The following is a 17,065-nucleotide window of genomic DNA, read 5'->3' as shown; positions in this document are numbered from 1 at the left end:
TTGCTAAAGTTGGACAGCCTGCGTATAGGCGGGTCGTGTCAAGTCGTGTCAAGGGGGAAGAAAATTATATAAGATCCTTTACAGAAAGGTTTCCGTGAGATTCTGGTTCACACCGTTTGTTCTGAATCTAACGGTCTGATTGAACACATGTGAGAGAAATAGAAAACACGTGTCATACAGAGATAGGAGTTTTTCTATGAGACTCGATCTCATATAATTTCTTTTCGCGTCACGTGGTAGGTACCACCTACCCTGCTTAAATCACAAGAAAAGTTTGTAGCAGTGTATATATGCAAGTTAGAGCAGCAGCCATTGTTCTCAAAGCAAGTCACAAACAAGCCACGACGGGATGGTCGTCGGCGAGAACGGATGCCCAAACGCCTTCGCCAAGTACGAGGAGCTGGCGGCCTCCCTCCTGGGCCAAGGGAGCTTCCCGTACCGGAAGTACGACGGCTTCTGGTACCCGGAGAATCTGATGGCGCCGACGCTGGCCATGCGGGACACGTTCGTCGCCCGACCGACCGATGTCATCCTCGCCTCCATGCCCAAGTCCGGCATAACGTGGCTCAAGGCGCTCGCTTTCTGCGTCGTGCACCGCGGCCGCCACGGGCTGGCCGACGCGCAGCACCCACTCCTCATCTCCAGCCCCCACGAGCTGGTGCCGTTCCTGCACTCCCTCTACGAGAATCACGGCTCAGCACCGCCCGGTCCGCTCCTCGAAGATATGCCGTCTCCGCGCGTCTTGGCCGTGCACACGCCGTTATCGTCCTTGCCGGCGTCCGTGCAGGAGTCGGGGTGCCGCATCGTCTACCTGTGTCGAGACCCCAAGGACGCATTTGTCTCGCTCCATCACTACCTCAACGAGATCAAACCGGCAGTGTCCTCCGTGACACCGTTCGCCGAGGCGTTCGACCTGTACTGCGACGGTGTGACAGGGTTCGGGCCGGTGTGGGACCACATGGCCGAGTATTGGGAGAGCGTGGCGAGGCCGGAGGAGGTGATGTTCCTCCGGTACGAGCACCTGAAGGAGGACGCCGTTGGGAGCGTGAGGCGGCTGGCGGAGTTCCTCGGCTGCCCGTTCACCGACGAGGAGGCGGCGAGAGGCGCCCCCGAGGCTGTCGTGGCGCTGTGCAGCATGGAACGGATGAGGAGCGTCGAGGCCAACCGGGACGGGATGCACGGGACAGACAGTTGGTCGTTCAAGAACTCAGCCTTCTTCCGGAAGGGGGAGGTCGGGGACTGGAAAGCGCACATGACGGCGGAAATGGCGGGGAGGCTTGACGGCGTCGTGGAGGAGAAGCTGCGAGGATCTGGGCTCTCTCTGACCCGCAACTGAATCAACTGATGGAGGTGACGCCTCGCGCCCGTGCGGATCACCAACTACGTACGTGCAGGTCTTCAACTGTGCTCTGTTTCAGTGTCTCGCAACAATTAATTCTGTGCTTCTCTTGCTCCAGTTTGTATTCATGCATGGGCTTGGCTCTGGTTTGCCTTAGCCCAGGACACGCTGTGGCTTCGTTGCCACGCGTGGACGTAGACGTGCCTATGGTTCCTAGGTTTAAGCCTTCTTGGTCTGAGGCAGAATAAAAATTTCACATCATTTTAAGTTTGTAATATGTGATGCACTTTGTCAGTAATGAAAATAATATCATCCTAAAAAACTGACTGACAAGTAAGTGAAATAATATGTGAAAATTGTCTTCAGCAAAATGACCTGGGATTAAGCCATAATTTGTGGGGCTGTAGGAACTCAGGCCGAGCTCCGGTGCAGTATGAGCTTTGCTCAAATCTACACAGGGCTGCAAAGAGCTCAGCTCGATGATACATGCTCCGTTGAGTACGGAACCTGATACTTGAACAAGTAATTTATTACACTATCTCCAAAGGTTTTTCTTCGGGGTCAGATTCCTTCACAACGGGATTTTCGTTCCCTTTAATGCTCTAATGATTTTCCTTCAAGGTTCCCGTCACGAAGGGATTTTCAAGGTTATTCCCTTCAGGACAGGATTCTCTCTTTTTTCCCTTCGCGATTCCCCTCAAAAGAAAATTGTTGGAGATGAGAGAAAATAAAGAGAATAAGAATAGGAAAGGGAATCGAAAAAAGAATAAAATTAAGAGAATATAGTTGAAGATAGTCTTAGATAGAGAAAATAGTTAGTAAATACTTAAATCACAGTAGTTCTTGTCGTGCCCGACCAGAGCCAATATTAGTAAATGCAGAGTCTCCTTGCCCATTTAATGATCCTACCTTGCTAATCTCTCTCACAAGGGAAAAATGCAAAATCCTCCAAAAGTCACTTAGATTTTAACTTTCCCTTCAAAAATTATTTTGTTGAAAAAACCCTCTAAATGTTTGGTTTTATTAAAAAACACTCCCAAAAATTCAAAAAAATTAAAAAAATCACAAAAAAATTGTGAAAAAAACTAGAGACAATTCTAAGACTTTTTGAGAAAATTGTTTTCAAAAATAATATCATTTGCATCATATTGCATGGAGAGTAAGTTTGAAAAAAAAGAAAAACATACAGCTCATTTATTAATTCGAGTTAAATGCATAGTTAATTATTTACTAATCCAAAAATCATGAAACAAATTTTTTTAGTCTTCTTACATGATCCTCTATCTTCTAAAAATACATGAAATCTTGAAATAGTTATTGTAACGTGCAGGATTGAGTAAATGTGTTGCAGATAGATTAATTCATAACTAATCCATAACACCCCCAAAATTAGTGAAACCACTTTTATTAGTTTACTTAAACAATTATTTGTGTAGGAAAAATAATGATAGACATGACAAAGTTAAAATAAAATGAGTTAATAAATGAGCTGCACATTTTTCTTTTTTTTTCTTTCTAAACTTCCTCTTCATGAAATATGATGCAAAGGATATTATTTTTGAAAAAAAAATTCACATAAGGTCTTAGAATTATCTCTAGTTTTTTTAAAATTGTTTTGTGATTTTTTTTTGAATTTTTGGGAGGTTTTTTGCAACAAAGTCTTTTGGTGGGTTTTTTTTTGTAACAACAATTTTTAGGGGGAAAGTCAAAATCCAAATGACTTTTGGGGGGTTTTTGCATTTTTCACCTCTCACAACCATCATCTTCAAAACCGCAGTTCCCTGTTCCTTTTTTTCCGACGAGAAAACAGTAGTTTTCAAGCAAGTAGCCATCCAGTACACCGCTTGCTGCAGTTTCTGATGGCAAAATGAAGAGCTTGTTCGGAGTTTGGAGCCGAATGCAGGACAGCTTAACCACTTGCAGGTTGATCGTGGGCTTTTAGATCAGGCAAGGCATCAGAAGGTAAACACAATTACATAAGCATTGAATAGTGTATTGCTTGATTGGTAAATTTATATCAGATTCATCGTGATACTGGAAGGGGCGGGGAATTTGAGCATACAAGGACCAAATCTAGGGCTTCTAGAAAACAGGAATGAGATTATCACTCAAATTGAAGTGCTCATCATCAAGATTGAAAGCGATCACATTCACCTTCTCACAATCGCTTTAATCTATTATCTTAATATTTGAATGTTAAAAGGGGTCTCCAAGTTCATTCAAGGTCACAAAATTATCACATTAATCGGTGACAAAAAGAGAAAAATACATGTTCGCCCTTGAAAGCATCACCTTCTCATGATCGCTTCAATTTATTATCAGGTCATGTAAAATGCACATCTAATACACGCATCCTACGAATCAGAATAGCAAGACAGGCATCGCCGTTTCGAATTTTTCTCTACCCGTATCATCAGAGCATGAGCTCTGATCTGTAGTTACCCTTCACAAGAAGAGACCAAAATGCTACCTTATTTAGATCCCGCGTCCGCTCCAGAGTCCGCTCGCACCTTCACCGGCTCAAGCGCCGCTGCCTCCACCTTCTCTGCACCCCGATTCCGCGTCCGCCACCGCCGCATCGGCCGGCGAGGAAACCATTGTGAAATCGGGGTCGAATTTGCCGCCGGCAACCTCGCGGCAGCGCACGAGCACCGAAACCGATTCCTCCGTCCTGCCCAGAGCGAAGTACAGCATGCCCTGGCAGAACAGGGGGCGGTAGTCGCCGGGGTCCTCCCGCGCGAGCTCCTCGAAGTCGGCGATCGCCTCCTCCACCTTGCCGTCCACGAACAGCGCCTGCGCCGCGAGGAGGCGTGCGCATATCTCGTCGCTCCCGAAGGCAGCGGATGAGAGGCGCGCGCGCGCGAGGTCCCCACCGCCGAAGCGGACGAGCGCGGCAGTCTCGGCGATGAGCTTCTCAAAGGGGTGGGAGTCGTCGTCGGGGATGGGGTCGTCAGGGGAGACCGTAGCCGTTAGTGCGGTCGGTGGGGGCGTGGACACGGGCAGGGACGGGGTGCAAGCGATTGCCGGGGCGGTGGCCGCGAGGAGGACGGCGGCGGAGGCCGCGAGGCGGAGGGAGGAAAGGATGGGGTGCGGAGATGTGGAGTTGGAGTTGGCTGTGGAATTGACGGCAGTGGGGAGGACGGAGCGGCGCCGGGAGGAGGAGCCTAGGTAGAGGTGGGCGCGGAGGGAGATGGCAGCGGTAGAGGGAAGGAAGGCCATGGTGGCGGCTAGGGTTTGCGTTGCGCCGCGGAGATTGCGAAGGCTTTTGAGTTTGGCAAGAACAGAGCGACGGCGGAGTTTGGTGGAGGAAAACTGAAACCCAGGCTGGTTTGGTGGTAGGTGTGGTAGGTGGCTAGATCCGCGTCTCTGCCTCATGGGCCGGCGGCGGCGCCCGGCGCCGCATCCGCACCAGCAGTTTCCCATTCAAATTTTTTTACTGAAATTTATGGATGTTTGATCGAACATCAGTGGATGCTGCTACATTCAGTTGCACGTTGATGTTAATTTTTCAAGCGAATTCAGGCTTCCGTATGAATGCCGATAAGTTTAGAAGAGGGGTTAAGGTTCAGGGTTCACCGGTGACTCTGAGGTTAGATGTAGGATGGTGGCGACCGGACCAACGGTGGGCTGTGGTGTGGCAACTGTGGTGCCGCCAAAGTAGTGGGTGGCAGATGGATGGTGGTGGGGTTGACGGTGAGGGAACTCGAAATGGATTGGTTAGTGCGGCGACAGATCCAGACGTTGCCTAAGACTTGTGGAGGTGGGTGACGCGGGGGCGAAGTGGCTAAGACAAAGCAAGAAGAAGAATAGGGCGTTGGTGATAGGATATAGAAGGAAGAAGGTGAATTGTTGGATTAAGATATATTCGTTGCCGGAAAAAAGAAGAAAAAACTAGCGCCGGATATTTGCAGGAATCCTTCTCAGAACGTAAAAGACAAGATATGAAGGAAGAATTTCGACAAGCTGCAGAGCAAGAAGATAAGAACAGTAGAACATCGAGTTATAGTAGTGTAGTGGACATCAATTTGGAGTTACCAAACTGGAAAAGATCATTTCAGTATAAACAGTGGAAGAACTAAGTTACAAAGGTAGAGCATGCTTTGCAGAAAGGATGATCAAGAACGTCAAGGTCAGCGTCTTTATCGAATGCATTGAAACACATCTGCACAACATATGCAATAGAAGTTTAAATGAGCGGTTGAGAGTTGAACTTGCACAAGCGCACAACGATCAGAGAACATAAATCCTTACCATTACACATCGTGCCATGAAACAACAGAAACATATAGCGGCAACTCTGCCGACCTCTCTCAGCTTTTGTTGCCTCCCTTTTGACTCGATGGGAAAATGTTTCAGCATGAGGAAAAGCCTGCCCAATCAAATCAGGACCATATAAGTATCTTTCAACGCAGAGTGATAGCTGTATATAATTAGCTACATCAAAACCTGAACTAATGAAGATCATTTCAAGTACTGAAGTACAAAATAATTAGATTTCAAACTTCTGTGGTACATGGTTTGCAACTAGCCTAAGTGGTCCATTTGGCTAACAAGATACAAAAATTCCATATGCATCACAGTTCAAAACTTTACATTTGATCTTACCTTCCTCCATAGAGCAGAAAACCCAGGGCAGCGGAAAAGGAAAGACCTGCAATGAATAACTTCCAAAGGACTAGCATAGAATGATTTGGATTCCACCACAAACAGAGCCACATAAAACCCTGAAGAGAGATATCTTCATGAGTATGCTATGAACAACATAATAGCTAAAATATAAAGAGACAAACAGTTGAAGTGAGAAGAACTCATGTTGAAGACAAACAAGAGTAACCATATTTAGTTATAACACTAAGCACTCATCCATAAAAGACAACCAGAAAGTGCGACGAAATGATTCGATGACAAACAGAGCTATTTCCTTTTAACTTCGTCCATTATTTCTATTTGCTACTAACAACTTCATATTTGTGTTAGTAAGTATATCTATATTCACATTACACTTTTCTAACTTACAGAGGTCTTTCCCATTGTACCTAATTTCAATGAAATTCACGGTTCCAATTGGTTTCAGAATAATGTGAAATAACATAAATTCCAAAGAAAATATGTTGTCTGTTGCTTGTGTAATATTGTTCAGTATAAACAATCCGTGCAAAATTGGTACAAATTTAACTAGCAGCGAACACTTAGAAACAACATGCTTTACCTGCAACGCGTAAACTACACTATTAACCGTGTAGAAACCTGATCGAAGTCCATCAGTTACTAGACCACGCGCTTGATAAAGTATCTCAGCCCAGAAAAGTGCAAGCATTAAGTAGTGAAGAATGCAAGCCCTGGAAGATCAAGAATAACATGCTGAAAGATCTGAAATGAAAATGAACATGAACATGAGGAATTTAATTCCGGTCGATCAAATGAAAATTTTCATTTACATTACAGGAGAAAGTTAAGGCATCCGAACCAGAGGGTCCACTTGTTGCACTTTTTTTTTTTTGATAACGGGGAAACCCCATTTCCATTACCAGGTAACGGATCAACGTACTTAGCAGTGTCGATTACAGCCCTGACTGAAGGGATAGAGCGAGAGAACTTCAATATTTACAGACCAAAGAGTAACCAGGACAAAGAGGAAACTCTAAGAAAGGAACTGCCAAGTTTAATCATGTATCAGAGAGACAAAAGACCGAGAGGCACAGATGAACAGAGTAAAACTAATTAGCGAGTTCATCAACGTCTGGCGAGTTGGAGGTGCCCGCGTCCGCATTAACCTCAGAGATCACGACTGAAGAACTGGGAATCAACAAAGAAGGAGGCATCTGTCGTTGCTGCGAAGACAAAACATCCAAAACGGTGCTGAGAAGCCCTTGAGCACCTTTCATCAGCTCATCCTTATCCATACCTTTTAACAGCTCTGCCCAAATTTTCAAAAAAGAGCATGAATGAAAAATAATTTCACTAGGATCACGAATGAGTTTTTTCTCAAAACATGTTTTATTCCTAGCTTTCCAAATAGCCCAGCATATTGCTGCCAGCCCAACCACATGAAACACTTGCCCTTGGCTTAACCAAGATCGAACCCACACATAATATTGCTGAACAGAATTAGGAATAGTATTAGCCCCAAGAAAGGAAGCCACGAAACTCCAAACAGATTTAGCAACTGGGCAAAGGAAAAATAAATGCACACATGATTCCTGTTGAGTACAAAAGTAACAAGTGCCATTACCAGTCCACTTTCTCTTAATCATATTGTCTTTAGTCAGTAGAGCATGCTGTTCTAATAGCCATAAAAAGATTTTGATTTTCTGAGGAACCTTTGCCTTCCAAATGTGATTAAAAGACTTATTGGGATAACTCTTCATCAACCACTTATACATAGATTTTATAGTGAAACGACCCTTCTTCTCAAAAGACCAAGAGACCACATCCTCAGAGTCAGACAAATTGATCTGAGCCACCAAATTTTTAATAAAGGACCATTGGTCAGAAAGTTCACTATTTAGCTATCTCCTAAATTCCAAATTCCAATTCTTTAAAAAAGCTTGGCAGACCAGAATATCAGAATCAACACAGATCTCATAAACATCTGTGAAAAGAGCACATAAAGGTTTTGGGGTCACCCAAGCATCTTCCCAGAATCTGGTAGTTTGCCCATTTCCCACTATGCATCTCCTCCCTTGGAGGTATAAATCTTTTACTTTGAGAAGATCACTCCAACAGGGGGAGTCTCCTTGCTTGTGTCTAACATTAACCAGCAAAGAAGAAGACAGATACTTCTTCCTGATAATTTGTTGCCAGATGCCCTCTTTCTCTTCTAACTTCCACCACCATTTACACAAAAGTGCGAAATTCATAGCAGAAAGATTTTTAATGCCCAAACCACCTTTTTTCTTAGGAGTACAGATCAGGGCCCATTTAACCAGATGATATTTCTTTTTTGTCCCACCCCCCTGCCAGAAAAACCTTCTTCTTGCCTTATTTATATTCTTGATAACAGTCTTCGGTAAGAGATACATAGACATGTGATATATAGGCACATTGGAAAGGCTAGTATTAATAAGAATCACTCTGCCTCCAATGGATAACAAATTTCCTTTCCACACATCAAGCTTTTTATAGATTTTTTCTTCAACATTGATCCAATCAACAATATGAAACCTACTAGGGCTGATAGGCACACCCAGATATTTGATTGGGAAGTATCCAATCTGACAGTGAAAGAGATTAGCATATGTTTCCAGAAGTTCATTATTACCACCAATCATCAGAACTTCACTCTTTAGAAAGTTTATCTTTAAACCAGACATTAACTTATATGTACATATAGAGCAACAACTTAAGGTTTGTAGCTTTCTCAATATCATTTTCAATGCACAAAATGGTGTCATCAGCATATTGCAGAACAACAATGCCATCCTCCAGTAAATGCAACACAAGACCAGTAATTTTTTTGCTTCTTTGAGCAGCATGAATCATCTTGGTCAAATATTCTGCGGCCAAGTTAAACAAGAAGGGTGAAAGTGGGTCACCCTGTCTCACCCCTTTGTAACTTCTGAAATAAGGACCAATTTGGTTATTGATTTTGACACTGTGTCCACTTGTTGCACTTGGCGACGGAAAGCAAAGATAGAACATCTGACTGTAGATTTGCAACACGGCAAGATTAGCATTAGACAGGTGAGCATGTAGATTGTTCGTTTTCTTAAAAAAAATAGATAGCATGCAAAAATATTTATCCAATTAAGGTTGAACCGTGTACCCCCATTGACTACGAAATTCAGGAACTGGAAGACCTTTTGCGTTGTCCATCCATATTTAGGAACTCTGGGCTGTATTCTGGCAACTTGGATCTGAATGGCACATTACAGTCACTGCTTCTGTTACTCAAGTACTAAATTTATTCTATAAACAGTGAGCGTTTCATGTCAACCACAGGTATAACATAAGATATTTGTACTCTTACTTCATGCAAATATTCAGATGCTATGCACACATTCTTGTCCTGCACTGTCTATAAAGAAAGATTTCCATGTATCAGAAAGATGAGCATTGACAAGTAAGCACAAGTCATTGTCCAACTATCTCTCTCTAATCCGAATCACGATTTTCATCTTGATTGATCTAAATGTCTGTATATATTCGTACTCATTGTCAGCTTTCACGAGGTTCGGATGCAAAACACCGGTATTCTCAAGGCATAAAGCTAATAAGAAACCTCTCTTTATTCCAAACCTAAAATCTCTCACCGCGATATGACAAATTTATGGTACTCCTGTCAAATAGGAAAAAAAAAAATCAAATCTTTATTCTCCGGCCATGCAACCAAGGCATCGACCTAGTTGGGGCACAGGCTTATTCCTTTGACGATTCGACTCCTTTTACCGTCACGGCCTGCCTAGTGGCTAAGTAAACATCTCGACGCAGAATTCTGAAAGTCCGCGTCTTTATTATTTCCCCAATGGCGTTGCGCAGGTGCATTAGTAAAAATGCCACTGCACAGTGAAAATGCCGCTATGTCAGTGACATATGAATAGTGGCATTTTTTTTTTGGTGCAGTGGCATTTTTCCAATTTTCCCTTAATAAAAAGGTAGGTGGTGGCGAGGTGTTTACGATGGAGGAAGCGGCAACAAGGCCGTAGAGGATGGCGAGGGTGCAGAAGATCCCATCCTGCCACACTGGCGAGCCGTTCACGTGCTCCCACCACCCGCGATGGCTACCGGCAGGGGCCCGGCGTCGGCAGGGGTGCCGGCGCCAGCGCCATCACCGCCTGGTGAGATCCTTCGGAAAGACAATACAAAAGGCCCCCTTCCTCCGAGCGGAAATCCGTGGGTAGGCTTGCGGGATTTAGCGGCAACAGACAGCGTGGATTTGTATGAGCGGCTCGTGCTACTTTCGTCGTCGAACAGGGGAGCACAATGAACACAGATGCTAACTGCAAATGCATTAACAGAGGATCTATGTCCTTCTCCTGTCGGGATCCTTTGCAGGATCCGCCCGCCCATGTAGTAGTGACTATTAATGTATATGTAGTTACTACAGAGGATCCGACGGGAGCACAACACAGGTCGGTGTCCTGCTGTTGGTCGTGGGGCTGCCGCTCTGTTTATACCCATGCTTGTATTGATTAAGGCACTAATTAATCGATTAATTAATTAATTTGTTGGCTGAGTCGGCTAAGATCAGCACTCAGTTTGGTTTTTCTTTTGATTAATGCGACGCGGTCCTATTGTTTTCATCTCAATGTGCACGGCATGTTTCTCACGACCACTGCTGGTCAATTGTTAGGGAAGACCTCATCGCGGTAATGGACGCTTTCCATAGCCTTCGATGCTCCCTGCTAGCCTTAATCAACACAGCTAACATTACCCTAATCCCGAAAAAAGAAAGCACAGAAAGAGTGACAGACTACAAACCAATTAGCCTGATCCATGCTGTGGTCAAAATCATCTCCAAGATCATGGCCCTATGTCTGTCCCCTCATATGGACTCCATTACCTCACAGAGCCAAAGCGCGTTCATCAAGCGACGCAGTATTCACGATAACTACATGTATGTTCGGGGTCTGTCCTTGCCTTCACCAGACCAAAACCCCGACGCTTCTCTTCAAACTGGATATTTCTAAGGCCTTTGACTCCGTCCGCTGGGACTATCTTCTTGTACTCATGCAAAGAAAAAGGTTTCCCTCACAAATGGCACGATTAGGTTACTCTGCTACTCTCAACTTTGACATCGCGTATCCTTACGAATGGCATCCCCCACCATACAGCACGACAGGGGCCTCAGACAAGGTGACCCGCTATCGCCCATACTTTTCATTCTGGTGATTGACCCACTGAACAGTATCCTGGACAAAGCAACGGAGGAAGACCTCTTGTCCCCGCTCCGAGGGAGATCGGCTAGGCTGAGAACCTTGCTTTATGCTGATGACGCGGCGATCTTCGCCTCGCCGAGTCGGGAGGATGTTGACTCCCTCGCGCGAATCGTGCACTGTTTCGGCAATGCCACTGGGCTACGGATGAACCTTCAAAAAACAATTGTTGCGCCAATAAGATGCGATGGCATCAACCTTGACCATGCTCTCGGAAGTCTCCCTGTTGTGCGCTCGCACTTCTTGATCAAATACCTTGGCCTGCCACTCTCACTCCGGAGACTATGCAAGATCCACTTTCAGCCGCTGCTCGACAAAGCTGTGGGCAAAATGTCAATGTGGAGAGGCAAGAATCTGACATCGGTAGGGCGCTTGACGTTAGTAAAGTTGGTCCTATCCTCCCAGCCGGTCTACTTCCTCACCGCATTATAGGTGCCAAAAGGGACACTTGATCTAATCGATAAAAAAAGAAGCAGTTCTTGTGGGTAGGCAATGAGGTTATTACGGGGGTAAGTGCAAGGTCAACTGGAAGCGCTCCATACGGCCTACAAGCTCGGGAGGCTTAGGCATCCAAGACCTATAGGGGTTCGCAAGGGCTATACGGCTTAGATGGCTCTGGCAGGAATGGAAATCCGACCACAAGTCATAGGTTGGCATGGACATTCCGTGTGACCACAAGTACCACAAGTCATCCTCGGGGAAGGTTCCAAGACCAATTTTTGGCATGCAGCTTGGCTCAGTGGCTGCATGCCAAAAGACATGGCACCTAACGTCTACAACATCTCTAAAAATAGGAATAAGTCTGTGAAGAAAGCCTTGGATCAGGATTCCTAGCTGCATGACTTTCCGACAAATTATCTGAACCTCCAGCCCTCCAGCAGATCGTTCAACTATGGGTGCAGGTAAATGCCGTCTAGCTACAAGCGGACTGCCAAGATGCCATCGTTTGGAAGCTCTCTGACACAGGGGAGTATACGACAACCGCTGTGTATAAGGCGTAATTCATCAGATCCATTGAAACCAACTTCAATACGCTAGTCTAGTCAGTTTGGGCACCCCCAAAGTGTAAATTCTTCGCATGGATCGCCCTTCAGAATCGCCTTTGGACGTCCGATAGGCTTGCCAGATGATAGTGGAACAACAACGTCTACTGTCCCCTATGCTGGCACACTCGAGAGACGGTGCTGGATATTTTCGCTGACTGCAGATTCAACAGACGAAAAAGCTTCTATTTCTAAACGGAAATGCCCAATACATCGGATATGGGTCTCCATTGAGCATTGGCTCTCAATGACGGCGATTGACCTGACCTCTTGGAATCTGTTAGATTCGGTGCACGCCTGGTGGTCCGACATCACGGAGTCCCTAGACACCCAAAAAAAGCAGTGAGATCCATACTAATTCTAGTGACCTGGACCCTGTGGAACAAGCGAAATGCAAGAATTTTCAACCACAAGGCTTCTACCGTGATGGCGACGATTGCCAGAATCAAAGAGGAGTATAGATTGTGGGCTATTGGGGGAGCGAAGCACCTCGCTCCATTGGAGCCGATGTAACTAACGATGCTCTGAGCTTGCTGCGCTTGCCATGCTCTTTATTGTGTTTTTTATGTTTTTATTTTTTTGCCTCGTCTTCTGACATGTACCTTAGTCGGTCTCAAACTTCCCTTCTTATTTAATATAATAGATATATTTCCTGCCTGTTCGTTTCAACAAAAAATTGGACGCCGTCCGGACTGGGGAGTTGACAACGAGCAGATGATGCATTCACGTCCGGGCTGGGGATTCTGCACCGTGATTGCTCGATGCATTTCGCGTTTTGTTTCCGTAAAATATACCCGAACAGCCTCGAACCTACCACAAAAACTGGAGCATGTTACCATGTTGGTCAAGCCTGATGAACGAACTTTTGTATATCTGACATGCTACGGCATTTGCTGCATTGTTGTTGTTGGTATACCAGTACCGTAGGAGATGAGATCATGCTGTTAGGTAATTCGTGAATTGTTCCAAGGTGATTGGTGATGGGATTAAGAACTTGAGGTGATGCTGTTTAGACGGAGAAAATGCTGAAAGTTCAGAGGGAGCTACTGGCTGACAGACTTGTGAAACTGAACAAGAACACTCCTCCCAAATGGATGGTGTCAAGCGGATCAAATTGCCTATACGTTCGTATCGTCGATCCAATGCTGATTTTGTGTCACCGTTAGCACATATTCCCTGACAAAACGAATCAGTGAACATAGTTTTCAAAGTTTCGGTGTTCAGAACATCTCACATTTCCTCAAGAGAGGGCAAGTACTTGGTGTACTTTTGCTATATTTGAACATGGCTGCTAATGTCTTATCAAGTTTACAATATTTTTTGAGGAAACAAGTTGTTGGAGAAAATTGTTTATTACACCGAACAGAATGGACCGTGGGGCTTCACCTAAGGAGTTCTCCAAGGCTAAGGTTATGTGGACCCAGGTAGAGAGAGTGTGAAAATGAAGCAAGTGGATGAGCTCGGCCACTCGTGACCCCTAGGTAAATTCCCTCTTGGTGGCATGCACAAATTACAATTTGTTCTATTACAAACAATTGGGCTAACCTTCTTTGTGGATCTATTTTTGGGCTATTGGATCATTGCCCAGCACAAGTTTACAAATATTATAACCTCTGCTTGCCGTATGCAAAATCCACCAGTCATACCTGCCTTAGCGTTTCAGGATAAGGTATATTCTGACATAATTTATCCCTGGCATGCATATGGCTTAATATATTTTTCCCCACACCAGCATTAGGAACATACTCATGCCAGAAGTTCATGGATAATCACTTTTGGCCGGACCATTGGACAATTTGAACAGTGCCTCCTTTTCCGCTCTCTCTGTTGTCCAATGATTCCAGTCCAGTGGCAAAGGTGAATGTTGACTGACACTAGCAACAGGCGCCAAACAAGCTGAACTTTTTGCAGCAGCAGTTTTTTTTTTCTTCCAAGCTGAAGTGGCTTTTGATGGCTGAATGTTATTGAGCGGAAGCCTAACTTGATCATTCCCATCCTAGATGGGATTACCTTGTGGCTTGCAAGTAGGAAACCATTATTTTGTTCAGTTAATCAGTTAGGTTCCATGCATCACATTAGGGTGCAGGCGTGGACGTTGTCCTCGTGGAAGACGGCAAGCGCGTCGTCGTCGAGAACGTGCGTGAAGGCGTGGCAGGGGTAGAATCCCACCATCGGGTCGTTGTAGCCGTGGCGGTAGTACTTGTTGGTGGCCATGTAGGTGTCGTCCTCCAGGTACTGGATCGCGAACGGGTAGTACTCGCCGTCGTAGGGCCACGGCCAGAACTCCGGCCGCCGCCCTGCCTGTCCGCCGCGCCGCACGGAGCACCTCCCGCCGGTCCACGTACCCCGTTACCGTCACCTTCTGCCTGTCCATGTCGATCTCCACCGTGCTCACCCCGGCACAAAGCAACATCAGCATGCGCATGCCATACTTGAGCCTGCATTTCGTCGTTTCTGTCAGAACAAGATGAAGGAATTATATATCTGCGCGCGCGTGCCTTCGATCCCGGACATGGCCTTTCTCACTCGCTTCTCGTAAGCCGTCGCAGTCCATATGAACGTTCATCTCCACGATCTTGGTCACAAAACACAAATAAAACGCAAACTGAAGCAACAAAAACTATACCGTCCTCTCATGCAACAATTTGTTTACTCGCAGACAAGGCGTTCGATAAGGTAGTGCTCCTCTGCGTCCTCCAGAAGCGTAGCATTTTTCAGGCGGCGTATGAACCGCCCGGTGAGGATGGGTGCAGGAGGAGTGCAGAGACTCTGAGGCACATAAATACCACTCTGAAGGAAGGCTAAACGCACAGCAAGCTGGGGAGATCAAGTGATCAACATGCACGAGCATTGCAGATGCCAAAGCATATATGGTTGCTTTTGGGATCGATGCCTCCCAAGACGAGGGGATATATGCACCGATGCACGGCGAACAAATATGATTCCTGGGAATTAAATTTGTTGGCCGGGGATGGCCTCAACATGTTGGGGGAGGAACAATGCCATTTCTATCTCTGAAGCATCCGGCCGGGGATGAGATTTTTGGTCCGAGTCTCGTCGTTTTCAGTCGCTAGCCTGGGCTGTATCTTGCCACTGTGCCATACTGCTATGTTGTTGTATAGCCGAACCCAGAGTGATAACTTATTGGTGATTCTTTTTTCTTTAGCCCGCAGGCAGATTTGATCCAGACAGAGAAAGAAAGTAAAATTGTTTAGCGAAAATGATCTTATTAAGTTATAATTATGATTTTAATGATTAATAATAATATAGTTAATAGGATTAATATGTTTGTAAGTATATGTTTTAGTAGATCTTATAGATTCAATACATAAATAAATCACCATAGCCGAGATAAAGTTTAGTTGAATTAGAGAAGTTCTAATAGATTTTTTTCTCACCGGATAGTCCGGTGCTGAGGCTCGAGCACTCACTCGAGTGTTTCTGCTCGGAAGGCAAAATAGAACAACACACCGGATGGTTCGGTGATAGAAGAATGATACACAATGTAGCTTTTCAACCAGAGAAGGTTGCAACCATTGAAGATTGAAGATCAACTCATTGAATAGTCCGGTGATCACAGAGATAGTTGCACCGGAGTATTTTCAGGGAAAAGAAGAGAATGTTCAATTCACCGGATGGTTCGGTGTGAATGAGAGGAAACATCAGATGTTTGCCACTAGAGTATTTTACACAGAGAGGCTGCAAAGACGCTGATTGACTCAGGATAACTTACCGGATAATGCGGTGATGAAGATAAAGTATACACCGGAGTGTCCGGTGTTCACATTAATTTTGAGTGGGAGTCCAATAGCTAGTTTCTACTGGTGCATACACCGGATGGTCCGGTGCTTGTACTATTGTTATCACCGGATCATCTGGTGTTAACAGTAAAGTTGAGGTGTTGGGACAATGGCTAATTGGCAGGTTTGAGGCTATAAATATCTATTCACTTGGTTATTGAAGGTGCTGGAGTCCAGAGAAACACAAAGACACTTGAGAAGACATCCAAGCCATTAAAGTGCTTAATATGATCATGTAAGGAAATTAAACACACGATTAGTGAGTGATTAGTGCTTATAAGCCAAGAAAGAGTATCGCTAGGTGATTACTACCTAGAGAGTGGATCAAGGAGTGATTCTAGCTTGTACTGGGTGGTACGTCGGCACCTTGAAGTCTTGGTGACTCACCGGCACCTTGAGCCAGAGTTGCTCAAGTTTGTTAACCCTCTAACTTGGTGTGGAGCGATGGCAAGACGCTTGTAGGAGGATGCCGAGACCCTTTCCTTGGTAGCTCAAGCTCTGAAGTGAAGACAACGACAAGTAACCAGGAGATAGGCTAGTGGTGAGATCTTGACTTTGTGACTTGGTGGCTCATTTAGTTTGAGGTATTGTGTTTGTTACTTGGTGGCTCAAGAGCCGTGATCAGAAGAGTCTTGACGATTGAGAGCCTATCTTTAGTGGAACTTTAACTTGGACTAGGAGTAGCATTCATACCATCGATACCACGAGATAAAAATCCTTATGCTGAATTTGCTCTCTCTACCTTATTTATGTTTCCACATTTACATTCTTACAATTTACCTTTCTAGATAGGTTGTAATCTCTTTTGAACGGTAGAGTAGACACACTAGATAAACTGTAGGACCGAGATAGGCGACTAGAGGGGGATGAATATGTGCCTTACAATTTTTTTGAAATAGATGGACTACTCCTTGTTTACCCAACACTTTTCAAAAATGTACAAACGGAAGTATAAACTTTAGAGAGACAAAGCGAGAAAGAAAGTCTAAGGCAACATGACTCCACGGA

At 45.1% G+C, this 17,065-nt stretch overlaps 2 protein-coding genes and 2 pseudogenes across 2 annotated transcripts; 1 reads left to right on the top strand and 3 right to left on the bottom strand.

Annotated features, from left to right (window-relative positions):
• Nucleotides 1–254: 254 nt before the first annotated feature.
• On the top strand, nt 255–1,648 carry LOC133917663 (cytosolic sulfotransferase 15-like). The gene has a single exon (XM_062361541.1). It carries the CDS (start codon nt 350–352, stop codon nt 1,334–1,336), a length of 987 nt encoding a protein of 328 aa, XP_062217525.1. The 5' UTR covers nt 255–349; the 3' UTR covers nt 1,337–1,648.
• Nucleotides 1,649–3,533: 1,885 nt separating this feature from the next.
• On the bottom strand, nt 3,534–4,689 carry LOC133919522 (uncharacterized). The gene has a single exon (XM_062363941.1). It carries the CDS (start codon nt 4,556–4,558, stop codon nt 3,860–3,862), a length of 699 nt encoding a protein of 232 aa, XP_062219925.1. The 5' UTR covers nt 4,559–4,689; the 3' UTR covers nt 3,534–3,859.
• Nucleotides 4,690–5,230: 541 nt separating this feature from the next.
• LOC133918042 (tobamovirus multiplication protein 3-like) lies at nt 5,231–10,348 on the bottom strand (annotated as a pseudogene).
• Nucleotides 10,349–13,550: 3,202 nt separating this feature from the next.
• On the bottom strand, nt 13,551–15,071 carry LOC133919521 (heavy metal-associated isoprenylated plant protein 45-like; annotated as a pseudogene).
• Between the last annotated feature and the right edge of the window lie 1,994 nt (nt 15,072–17,065).

Source organism: Phragmites australis, chromosome 5 (assembly GCF_958298935.1).
Source record: "Phragmites australis chromosome 5, lpPhrAust1.1, whole genome shotgun sequence".
In the NCBI taxonomy this organism is placed as follows: domain Eukaryota; kingdom Viridiplantae; phylum Streptophyta; class Magnoliopsida; order Poales; family Poaceae; genus Phragmites; species Phragmites australis.
The sequence above is the reverse complement of the archived record's forward strand: the minus strand, read 5'-3'. Positions and strand labels throughout refer to the sequence as shown.

What these genes read in the sequence shown, in the direction of transcription:
- LOC133917663 (XM_062361541.1), top strand. Translation starts at nt 350, where the DNA reads ATGGTCGTCGGCGAGAACGGATGCCCAAACGCCTTCGCCAAGTACGAG.
- LOC133919522 (XM_062363941.1), bottom strand. Translation starts at nt 4,558, where the DNA reads ATGGCCTTCCTTCCCTCTACCGCTGCCATCTCCCTCCGCGCCCACCTC.